This window comes from Sinocyclocheilus grahami, unplaced genomic scaffold (assembly GCF_001515645.1).
Source record: "Sinocyclocheilus grahami isolate Dianchi unplaced genomic scaffold, SAMN03320097.WGS_v1.1 scaffold453.1, whole genome shotgun sequence".
In the NCBI taxonomy this organism is placed as follows: domain Eukaryota; kingdom Metazoa; phylum Chordata; class Actinopteri; order Cypriniformes; family Cyprinidae; genus Sinocyclocheilus; species Sinocyclocheilus grahami.
The window spans coordinates 931,663-944,064 of NW_015505632.1; the positions used below are offsets into that span (position 1 = coordinate 931,663).

Sequence of the window (12,402 nt, forward strand, 5' to 3'; positions counted from 1 at the left end):
AGAAAACAAATTTTGTTATGTCGAGATAACGAGAAAATTAAGTCGTTATAACGAGAAAACAAATTTTATGTTATGTCGAGATAACGAGAAAATTAAGTCGTTATAACGAGAAAACAAATTTTATGTCATGTCGAGATAACGAGAAAATTAAGTCGTTATAACGAGAAAACAAATTTTATGTCATGTCGAGATAACGAGAAAATTAAGTCGTTATAACGAGAAAACAACTCTCGTTATGTCGAGATAACGAGAAAATTAAGTCGTTATAACGAGAAAACAAGAAGGAAAAAAAATACATTGCATGGCCGCTTAGAACTTCCGTATGTAACACTAAAAATTTAAATTGCATCATATGACCCCTTTAATATACTTTTTTGAAATTGTGCCTTAAACTAACTGAAATAAATTAAGTTTAAGTTAGTAGTGAAATGTCAAACCTTATGTCAGACCTATTTTTCTCCCTAACTAAATTCCTGTCTTCTCTGCAGTAAAGCAGCACTATGTAACTTTTGGCGCTCTAGCGGTTAATAAACAGAACTGTGCACACATCCCGCGGAAGAACATTCCAACCGGAGCTAATTCCCTAAGTTTATGTCTATGGCGATTCACGCAGGTATGTGTTACTCCGCAGCAGTGACGACCCGACCAGGCTACAATAGTCCAAATATAAGTACTTATTATAAGTGTACCGTAGTGATTCAGAATAAGACAAAAACGCGGTTTGGAAGATGAATTCATGATGTACTCGCTCATTATATACTTTTTGCAAATTTTGAACACAGAAAAAGTTACATAGTGCTGCTTTAAAGGGGTCATGAACTGCCTTTTTTATTATTTTGTGCATTTTGTATTATTTTGTGTAGTTCTCTTATAATGTTATCAAGATTTTTATATCAAAAAACATAATTTAGAAGTAATAGTCTATTTTTTGTCCTGTTTTGACCCCCCTCATCAGAACGCTCTGTTTGAATAGCCGTGGCAGATTGTAGATTTTGAAGTAAACGCCCACTGCTATGATTGGATAACAGTTGTGTGTGTTTGACAGCCCACGTCCTACAAAGATGGACACTGCTGTGATTTAGGTTTAATAAACAGAACTGTGCACACATCCCGCGGAAGAACATGATTGGATAACAGTTGTGTGTGTTTGACAGCCTACGTCCTACACAGATGGACACTGCTGTGATTTAGGTTAAAAATGCATAAATACTCAGTACATATCAAATGTTCTGTAATAACAGACAAAGTAATAGTGATCGTGCAATGAAAACAGTTACACTTGTGTGGTGCGACATTACTGTCGGATTCAATTGAAGTAAACGCCCACTGCTATGATTGGATAACAGTTGTGTGTGTTTGACAGCCCACGTCCTACAAAGATGGACACTGCTGTGATTTAGGTTAAAAATGCATAAATACTCAGTACATATCAAATGTTCTGTAATAACAGACAAAGTAATAGTGATCGTGCAATGAAAACAGTTACACTTGTGTGGTGCGACATTACTGTCGGATTCAATATATCCGGCATAGCATTGTCTTTTAGTTTCAATCTTTCTGAAAATCTTGAGTCGAATCATTTGTAAACGAATCCACAGTAAAATGAAGTGAACAAAGGACCAAGTTTTTACTGACTCAGTCTGGCGCTTCATTAAAAATTAAGTTAATCTAATAAAGTTTACCGTTTGGTTTCTGCGTAGACCTGTGATTGCTGCTCTTGTCATTTACCTACTACGTGCATGAATCGGTGGGCGGGGCTAAACAGGCAGTGCTGTAGAAGCAGGCGTTGATCTTCTGCGGAGGTGGGGTTTAGCAACACTATTATGTCATAAAGTGGCACATTCCACAAGCTGTCGTTTTGGCAGACTGGCTTCAATATAAGCTGCGTTTAGACTACGAGAAAGTTTTGAGTTCTGAAACTTTCAGAATGTTTTTATAGCACAATGACCTCTTATACATCAAAAGATCAAGGGAATATTGATTTCTCAGTTCATGACCCCTTTAATAATATAAACAATTTTGGCAACTTCTCAGAAAATCCTACATTTTCATGAGCTCTCTCTCTTTCTCCCTCATTGTGTGCTGCAGTACTCAAGACTGCACAAATTGGATCCAGTGCAGAATCAGATCCAATGCCTGAAGAGTGATATTAAACAGCTACAGGTTGATGGAGTCAAAGCTCCTCCTCAAAGTCTGGCTGAGGCGGCCGTGCACACAGAGAACTTCATCACGTCAGTACCCACTCAAATAAGTTTAGAAACTTTCTATATTTGTGTCACTAAATGTGAACATCATGTTTTCTTGTTTAGGGCCTTGGTTAATGCTTACAAACTAAATCCTTCCCCTGGCATACTGAAGGTGGGCATCACTGCTTTCTATCAGATAGTGTCATTTGTGTGTGAGGATACACAGAGACATCCACCCACCCGGCAATTTTTCACATCCTGTATAGAGATCCTTGGTCAGGTATTGTTTTCAACCCAGTGAACTATATTATGTTACATTATTTCAGCATTAATTTCAAAATGCAATGATGTTTTCTCACATTTGTTTTCATTTAAATTGACTTTTTTACATGAAGTAATTTTTATTTTATTTTTATAATGTTTTTTTATTTACAACCCTCGAGTCTTACCTGTTAAAATGATATAAAGTGTATCTTTGACTGTAGGTCTTCATCCGGGATGTCCGATCAGAATGTAAACAAATGCTGAAGACCATCCTGCTCAACAGACACCTCTGTAACCTTCTCTCACCCTACTTCACCCCAAACGCCTCTCCTGCAGAGCTGGTCTCTCTGTACGAGGAAGTGGTCAACACCCTTCACATAGACAGTGGTGATGTCATATTCATGCTCCTCACAAAAGTAATTTGCCTTCATTGAATAATACTATAAATATTTATCAGACAGGTTGAAATTGAAAGCATTATGGGTTATTGAAAAATAACCCATAACCCATAAATTGAAAAATTATTCTAGAGGTTTTTTTATTCCATGAGGAAAAGTGATTTATAACTGATTTATAAAATTATTTTTGTGCAGAACAAAAACAATCTAATTTAAATGTACAAGACAATCTGCACTCTCCAACCACCTCACACTGGATCCTTCACATGGCCCTCTGAGACTTTGATTGCTCTACTTTTTGCGTTTTAATGTGTAGCTCATGTTTGCAACTTTAAAAAAAAAATGATGTTGAACAATCTGCTCTGTTTCTAGTTTGACTTGACTGAGTGGCTGTCGGTGCCGCAGCCTCAGTTCTCTGAGCGTAGCCGATTGATGGAAATAATCCATCAGGCTCTGTGCACCTGTGGGCTGGAACCTGAGCCAGAAGTCCTCATGCCCTTCAACATCTTCTGCAAGCATTGGACAGAACTGCTGCTTTACCAATTTCCAGACCACTACAGTGACTTCCTTCGTCTGCTCATGCAGAGTATGTCTTTCCTTCTCTCTGACATAGACTCGTCCATTGTGAGTTTTTTTTTTTTTCAGATTTTATTGGTTCGATGTCAAATTGTCACAATGAAATCCTCATGTAATCACCTCAGAATAGTGGTTCATTTATTTTAATTTACTTGCAAACCTCAGATTTTAGGTCACAATCTTTGTTTTTAAAAAGATATGATATCTAGATATTATATATTAGATACTATGTCCAATGTCTGCTAAATTATATTTATAAAAGTGAAGTGTCTAAATCGGTCCAGATCTGCTTTTTTTGTAGATTTGACTGATATGGATGTTTGTAACTAAGTAATTTTTCTAGTAATTTTTCATGCATCTAAGCATCCTTCTTTTGCCCTGTTGTGGTAGTTTAGCATGACGTTTGTAATCATAATTTATAAACATTAAATGTACATTCCAAAAACTACATATGAATGGTTTGCCATAAGTGAAAATGTACTTAGAAATTATTTTCAAAAAGCTATTTGTACTTTGACTATGATTGACTAAAATTGACTATGTTCACTTTCCTGCAGGCTCTTCTAAACAGCTTCTCAGTCCAGACTGTTGGAGAACATCACTAAGAGTGCTGGGCTGTTCTCCTCATCCCATGATAAAGAAAAACAAAACCCGCTCCATCCTGCTCTCCCCTCAACAGGTAACACAAAACACTCCTTATTTATTTGACATGCTCTAATTAGTGTTAAATACTTCAAACGGAGCCAGATAATTAAAATTGCACTTTGTTTTTCTAGGCGGATGAAACAATCGAATGGCTCTCAAAGTACTTCCTGAAGCTCCGTCTGTCTAACGGGGACTTCAGGAGCTTTGGTCTCCTCTCAAAATGGGGGCCGTACATTGAGGAAGTCAAGAGGTTTTGGGAAGATTTGATTACCTACGTCATGGATCTGGAGCTAAACAATTGCAGCAAAGAACCAGTAGGAAGTCCAAGACTGGTCAAAGGTACAAAATTGTATTTCTCTGTTGTGCGTAGCAACCAAATGCTTATAGTCCAGACAAAAGTTTGGTGTCAGTAAGATGTTCAGTAAAAATTTATCAGTTTCCACAATCACTTTACTATCACAGCAATAAATTACTTTTTAAATTGTATTCAAATAGAAATCATTTTAAAACAATATTACTGTTTTACTGTATTTTTGATCAAATAAATGCTGTCTTGGTGAGCATAAGAGACTTATTTGAAAAAAAAGAAGAAAAAAATTATAATCTTAAGACTCCAAACTTTTGAACAGTAGTGTATATATCTGCATAGCAACTATTTGTATAATGAAATTAATTCATGTTAAATTCTACTTGATGTAGCTCTTGAGAACCTGCATGCAAAAATGGCCAAACTGTTTGAACCGTGGATTCTGGTCCTTGACACTGACAACACTAGGTATGCTTTGATGTGGCTCAGCAGTTTGGTTGTTAAAACACTGACGGCAGAAGTGATGAGTAACGACTCTCTTGTGTATGTCACAGTCATCCTCGCTGTTCTCCATGGCTTGAATCAGATGCCGCAGCTGCAGCGAGCTTAGTGAGCTTATATGCACGCTTGATGGAGACTATGCATGAGAAATTTAAAGGTGAACATCCTTGGAGAACAGGACAACACACAAATGTCGTGATTCATTCAACTATTTTTTTCAGCTGTTTAAATACATATTCAGTTCAAAATCCATTTGATCAGTATGTAATTTTGAATCCATGTTTTTGGTGCAGATCGCTTGTTGCCAGGACAAAGAGGAGCTCTGTGGTTTCATCTCATGCATTACTGTGAGACCTGCACCTCTCCCAAGATGCCAGAGTACCTGCTGTACACCTACCACACTGAGTACAGCCGTTTGCCATGGAAGGACCTGCATCCAGATCAGACACTAATGAATCATTTTTTTAATGTGAGAGATTTACAGAACTCCTTAAATCACATATATTGCCTGTGTTTGGTTGAGGATCTCTAGAATGTTTCAAAACCAGATTTAGACCTATATACACCACCATCCAGACATTTGGGGACAGGAAAATATCTGTTTTATATTTTATTACAGTTTAAAATGCAATTTATTCCTGTGATGACAAAACTGAATGTTCTGCAGCCATTACTCCAGTCTTCAGTGTCACATGATCTTTTAGAAATCATTCCAATATGTTGATGTGGTGCTAAAAAAAACATACATACCTTATTATTATTAATGTTGAAAACAGTTGTACTGCTTAAAGGGGTCATATGATGCTATTTTAAAGATCATTATTTTGTGTATTTGGTGTAACAGTATATGTTGACATGCTTTAATGTTCAAAAAACACATTATTTTTCAAATACTGTACATTATTGTAGGTCCTCTATGCCCCGCCTCTCTCAAACACATAGTTTTCAACAAAGCCCCCTCCTTTGATAAGCGCAGTCTGCTCCGATTGGACAGCTGACCCAGTGCATTGTGATTGGCCAAACACCACAAGCACGCGTCGGAAATGTAACGCCCCTTACCATAATCGCGAGCTTCAGCTTTCAAAGTAAATATCAAGACAGTTAAAAATGTCGTTAGTTTTACCATCAGTTCACGCCCGAACAGAGTCGCGTGACAGACACAGTGATGATGCAGTACACAAGCCGCGGTTAAGACAGCTGACGTGCTATGATTTCTGACAGGCAGTTCACTCTCCTGCTAAAAAAGGCTATTTCAAAAGATCAAGGGAATATTGATCATAGCCACAGCTTCTTCACAGCCAGCCTTGTACTCTTCTAGGTTCAAAAAACTGTCGTCCATAAAATGCATTGCACAAATTCAAACATCTGGGTTGTGCTGTTCTGTTGTAAATAAATCTTAACCAATGATTCCTAATTGATCTACTTCCGGAAGGCCAAATAAAGTGCTTTTGCTTTCGCACTGAAACACACAGCATCTCCCTGACATGGCTGCATCAACACTACTGCTGTTCCTGAAACCACACCTTCTTTCTTTGTGTGCACATTTGGGCGGCATTATGCTAATATTTCCACATAGTGACGTAGATATGTGGGGGCGTGTTAGAACGAGCCATTTTAGGTAGGCGTGGTTGACTCTTAACTTTTATAAAGAATATCTCTTTGGATTTGAGATTTTAGTCTTTGCAACTTTACAGATCTTCTTTATGCACCAAGAGCTTGTAACACTTCAAAGAGAAAGGAAAACTTGAAATCGCGTCATATGACCCCTTTAATATTTTTAAACAGTGAGATATTTGTTTAGGATTCTTTAATGAATAGAAAGATCAAAAGAACAGCATTTATTTGAAATAGACATTTTGTAACATAAGTCTTACTGTCACCTTTGATCAATGTAATGCAACCTTCAGTAAACTTTTTTTTTTTTTTTATCTTACCGACACCAAACTTTTGAACAGTTGCAATGCATACATATATTTAATCTCTTCCAAGGTAGTCTGAGAAATAATTTAGTGAAGATGACAGGTTTTAATCCTTCTGTCTTACTTTTAGTAACTATAAGAAAATACTGATACTTTAATAGATGATTGTCACTAAATTGATTGACTTTTGTGCTGTTCAGGTCGAGAGGGGAAGCCCAAAGAGTTGTTTCCTGTTTATGGGAGAGCTGCTGTGTGAGGTGAACTGGGTCAGTGTACTGAGTGACTCTCTCAGCCCACAGCTAAGCCCCTCAGCTCAGACGATGGTGGTCTCTGTCCTCTATCTGATGGTGTTTCTGGCCAAAGAGGATCTCAGCAAACCTGTGAGTGGTCACCTGTTTACCCTAACCGTCTATAAGGGCCTATTAGAGGTTAATTTACCATGATTTACTTCTACAGGAGTCTTCTGTTCTCAGTCTCCTGGATCAATCAGCTTCTCTGCCTTGGCACCTAGTAGATTTTCCTTCTTATCAAAATGTTACACGCTATGTCAGCACACATTACCCAGCATCCCTTGTTCTGAGCCATGATACTTCTTCACAACACGTCATCAAATTGCTTAGAATGGCTGCTGGATTTGGGACGAAAACACAAATGTTGCATCACAAGGTTAGATGACACACTGTTGTCAAATACTGTAAATTACTGTAAACTACATTTTTACAGCATAGTGATTTGTATCTGTTGTGTGATCTGTGACTGTCAGGACATGACTTTAAAGTGCCAAGCCTTCCTTCACTTAATGGTGCAGTTCCTGACTTCTCTGGATCAGAATGGGAACATCAGTCTGGCATCTCTGGAGACAGAAATGGAGAAATTACTGGAGTACATTGTCATTTTCAACCCTCCTGGTGAGGAAAATGTTTAATTTCTCTTTCATATTAATTTTCTTGTCACGTTCCTCAGCATGCCCTTCAAGAATATTGCATAACATTAATTTTTAGTTCTGTTTACCACTGGATTTTATAAGAATGAAAGCAGTTGTTTGTTTCAGTACGTTCACACTGCACACAGTTCCAGTTTGTTTTTTAGATTCAGTCTTTCGGATTCACTCTTTGTATTGTCATTTAGAATATGACAAAGTCATATCAGCTTGTTCAGTTTGTACCCAGTATATTGGTTGCAGTAGTAATGACAAAGGCATCAGCACAATGCCAAGAGTGGGGAAAGAATAAGAAATGAGTTAAGATACAGACACTGTAACAAATAATGTATGATTGTACATATGCATCTGTTCCCAAAAACATTTGAAATACCATATACTGATTTGCATTCTTGAGTATTCCGATGAACTTGCCTTGACATTTTAAGGAATGCTAAATATTAATTTTTTACAACATATATGTGTGTATAGAGCAGCTTGTCAAAAATGAAAAAAGGAGGATCTTGTGCTTGGTTCCATTCACATGTATCACGATTTCAAGTCAATAATAGAATCCATCAATTATTTTAACATGCACTGAGCACTTTTTTGCACTTTATAGGAATAAAGAAGATTGCTAGTATCTCAGCATGTAATTCTTTTATTTGGATACACGGCAAACGAATTTCAAGAATTGAGTTTTTTGCTCTTTGGGGGATTCTATCATAGAGCAGCTTGTGCAGTCATTTCTGAATTAAATGCAGGAGCAGATGAGGAACATGTCTATTTACTATCCATTCTCCACCTGAATCTGATTTTAATCGGTTTTCAAACCAAATGCAAATGTAGTTTGTAATAGTATTCATTCATTCATTCGTTCGTTCGTTCGTTCGTTCATTCATTTGTTCATTCAAGATTTTTTTATGTTTTTGAAAGAGGTCCTAAATAGTAATATTGTAATAGTATTAGTAACATCTTAAAGGGTTAGTTCACACAAAAATAAAAATTCTGTAATTAATTACTTACCCACATGTTGTTCCAAACCTGTAAGACCTTCGTTCGTCTTCAGTACACAAACTAAGATATTTTTGATGAAATCCAAGAGCTTTCTGACCCTGCATAGACACAGCAACACAACTACCACGTTCAATGCCCAGAAAGGTAGTAAGGGCATTGTTAAAATAATCCATGTGACACCAGTGGTTCAATCGTAATTTTATGAAGGTACAAGAATATTTTGTGAGCAACGAAAACAAAAATAATGACTTTATTCAACAATTTCTTCTCTTCTGTGTCAGTCTTTCACAACATGCTTTTACAAGAGTACCACTAAAGGTTGAACCACTGATGTCACATGGACTATTTTAATAATGTCCTTACTAAGTTTCTGGGCCTTGAACATATCAGTTGTGTTGCTGTCTATGCAGGGTCATAAAGCTCTCAGATTTCATCAAATATATCAATTTGTGTTCCGAACGACGGGTTTGGAATGACACGAGGGTGAGTAATTAATGACAGAATTTAAATTTTTGTGTGAACAATCCCTTAACACAAAACAAAACAGGCAGTAACAGTAGCTCTCTTTATGCTGAATGAACTTAATGTATAATTTTAATGTATCTCATTCTCATGTTCAGAGACAGACCTCCAGCAGCGGCACATGGCCACCTGCAGTCTGTTTGCGGAGATGCTGACTCTGCTGAATGAAGCTGGCATATCTACAGCAGAGGGACTCGGGACTAAACTCCACTCCTGGGTGGAAAAGCGAGCTCGGGGTCCTTTGGTTCTCCCCCTGCTAACCGCTGCATGCAGATGCTTGGCCTCAGTGCGTCATATGACACGAACCACTGAGGCCTGTATTCTCTCCTACTTCACTGATGGTAATAAAGCTCGTACTTGTTCTGGACTTAGTCACAGATTTGAAATGGTCTGTCTGCGTAAGCCTTTAGGAATTATTCCTCTCCCTAATCACACTGTAAGCACCATAAAAGCAAATATCTGGGCTGAATCAAAACATTTGCATGGAGCCATTATAGAGTACAGTGAGTTTTAATATCTTATAAATCTGTCCACAACTTCTAGTAATATGTTGTGTGCTTCTTTCAGGTGGATGTGCTGATCAATACTCTGGTTGGGGGCCCATCCTTGTCTCTCTTCAGGTTCCTGAACTGACTGTTGAGGACTTCATTCAGGAAAGCCTGAACCTGGGCAGTTATCTCACCCTGTACGTCTACATCCTCCAGAGGCTGAACCTGGAGCAAACCCTCCTGAATGAGAAGAAGACCTTAGTGCGGCTCAGCTCATGGATCAGCCAGGTCTTCCCTAGGTAACATACACTTTATCACATATATACACTGCCGTTCAAAAGTTTGGGATCAGTAAGATTTTTCATGTTTTTTAATGGAGTCTCTTGTGCTCATCAAGGCTGTATTTATTTGATCCAAAATACAGAAAAAAATACAGAAAAAACTGTAATATTGTGAGATATTATTTGTATATTATTGGTTTTCTGTTTTAAAATACTTTAAAGTATAATTTATTTCTGTGATCAAAGCTGAATTTTCAGCATCATTACTCCAGTCTTCAGTGTCACATGATCCTTCAGAAATCATTATAATATGCTGATTTATCATCAGTGCTGGAAACAGTGCTGCTTCATGTTTTGTTTTGTTTTTTGTTTTTGTTTTGGAAACTGATACTTTTTTCTGGATTCTTTTATGAATAAAAAGTAAAAAAAAAGAACAGCATTTATTTAAAATTAAAATCTTTTCTAACAATATGAGTATTTGCTCTCACTTTTTATCCATTTAACACATCCTTGCTGAATAAAAGTATTAATTACTTTCAAAAAAGAAAGAAAACCAATTACTGACTCCAAACTTTTGGTAGTGTATATTGTAACACAAGATTTCCATTTTGAATAAATTCTGTTTTTTTTATTATTCATAAAAGAATCCTGAAAAAGGAACACAGGTTCCATAAAACATGTTTTATCCATCATTGATAATAAATCAGCATATTAAAATGATTTCTGAAGGATCATGTGACACTGAAGACTGGAGTAATGATGCTGAAAATTCAGCTTTACATCACAGGAATACATTACATTTTAAAGTATATTAGAATAAAAACGGTTATTTTAAATTGCAATAATATTTCACAAAATAACAGGGTTTATTCTGCACAAGAAACTTCGGTAAAAAATATTCAAAATCTTACTGATCCCAAACTTTTGAACGGTAGTGTAAATGCTGAAGGACGCACACAGAAACACAAACTGGAAGTAGTGTAGGATTGCAGAGTTAGTAAATAACATTCTTTTTATTTTTAGTGCTTATTGTCTGAGTATTTGTGGCCTAAGGGAGTGTGTCATCTCTTCCTGCAGTGGTCCACCTGATGAGGCAAAGCTGTTTTTATGGTGGCATAAATTGTTGGAGCTTCTGCAGATCCAGGTGGATCAAGATGACACCTGCGCACTTGATACTCTGATTCTCACCTTAATAGCATTCCAGAACCGTCTAGCCCAGCTCAGTGAGGAAAGACTGAACTCAGGCATCTTGGGAGCCATAGGCCTTGGGAGGAAATCCCCACTTTCTAGCAGGTGAGAGAAGATTGAGAAACTGCTAAAACAGTGTTGTTTTGATGTCCAGATCAGAAGTGAAAGGGACATGAAAGGTAAATTGTGTGAATTGCATGCCTCACAATTTCTGTTCTTCCTGTGTTTCAGGTTTCGGGTTGTGGCGCGCAGCATGTCAGCATTTCTGCTGGTCCAGGTGCCCTCAGAGAATCAGCTGCGTCTTCATCCAGGCACCGAGCTGCAGCTCTCAGCTAAAGCCCAACAGGTAAACTTTTCTGTTTTTTAGTGAATTTTTTTATTTAAAAAATTGAATTGAAATTTCGAAAAAATAGATGGTTAGATGTGGATATGTTTTAGATATTTGATGATAATTTGTTATAGTACAAACAAATTTCTGGTAAATCGTGCTGTACCTTGAATGACTGCTCTCTTTTTTCAGGCCTTATCGGTACTGGAGCAGATGCCGAGTAATAAGCAGTATTCAGAGCTGCATGTGTCTGTGAACCAGGCCATTCAGTTCATCAAGTACCCAGATCATGGCCTGCGTGACAGCAACCGTCTTTTGACCCTGCTAGTCAATGCACTCTACACTGACCTTAATTACCTAGACATCATCCGTTAGCCATAACCTCAAAACAAGAGTCGACTCCTGCTGTCAAGCTCTGTGAAGCCCACCAAAAACTACTGGAGAACGGATCTAACTCCAGGTGAGATGAAGCTGTTTTCTGGGAAAGGACAGAATTGGGAGGAATGCATTAAATCATGGGTTTAGACACTGAAGCAGTGGTCATTTTTTAAACTGTGCATAAGGTTATAAAACGGTTACACTAATTTTCTTTTTTCTCACAGTAATATCACAGTTTTCCCTCTTTTTTCTTAAAATGCATCCTTTAAAGCAGTGTTTCCCAACCGGGGTGCCATCTGTCGAGAGCAGGGGTAGCGTGTAAAAAATAAATTTTTAATATTTTTAAATTGCTAACATGTTCAAAAAAGCATCTATTATATAATATCCATTTCTGATGTCGCCAATAATTAGAGATGCACTGAAATTCCAGATGCCGAAAATGAGTTCACCGCTCAGGTTTCACTTTCACGTGGTGTGACGCTCTG

General features: G+C 37.4%; 1 protein-coding gene across 1 annotated transcript in view; it reads left to right on the forward strand.

Annotated features, from left to right (window-relative positions):
* LOC107552595 (ectopic P granules protein 5 homolog) overlaps positions 1 to 12,170 on the forward strand; it is a 24,548-nt gene extending 12,378 nt beyond the window's left edge. The window contains exons 18-34 of the mRNA XM_016234514.1: positions 2,089 to 2,231; positions 2,310 to 2,466; positions 2,672 to 2,866; positions 3,221 to 3,434; positions 3,982 to 4,103; positions 4,201 to 4,408; positions 4,769 to 4,844; positions 4,931 to 5,034; positions 5,171 to 5,346; positions 6,997 to 7,176; positions 7,253 to 7,462; positions 7,560 to 7,704; positions 9,353 to 9,595; positions 9,822 to 10,041; positions 11,101 to 11,316; positions 11,443 to 11,557; positions 11,732 to 12,170. Coding sequence (XP_016090000.1) covers positions 2,089 to 2,231; positions 2,310 to 2,466; positions 2,672 to 2,866; positions 3,221 to 3,434; positions 3,982 to 4,103; positions 4,201 to 4,408; positions 4,769 to 4,844; positions 4,931 to 5,034; positions 5,171 to 5,346; positions 6,997 to 7,176; positions 7,253 to 7,462; positions 7,560 to 7,704; positions 9,353 to 9,595; positions 9,822 to 10,041; positions 11,101 to 11,316; positions 11,443 to 11,557; positions 11,732 to 11,914 — 2,907 coding nt within the window. The 3' untranslated portion in view covers positions 11,915 to 12,170. The remainder of the gene's footprint in view (positions 1 to 2,088; positions 2,232 to 2,309; positions 2,467 to 2,671; positions 2,867 to 3,220; positions 3,435 to 3,981; positions 4,104 to 4,200; positions 4,409 to 4,768; positions 4,845 to 4,930; positions 5,035 to 5,170; positions 5,347 to 6,996; positions 7,177 to 7,252; positions 7,463 to 7,559; positions 7,705 to 9,352; positions 9,596 to 9,821; positions 10,042 to 11,100; positions 11,317 to 11,442; positions 11,558 to 11,731) is intronic.
* Positions 12,171 to 12,402: the final 232 nt, after the last annotated feature.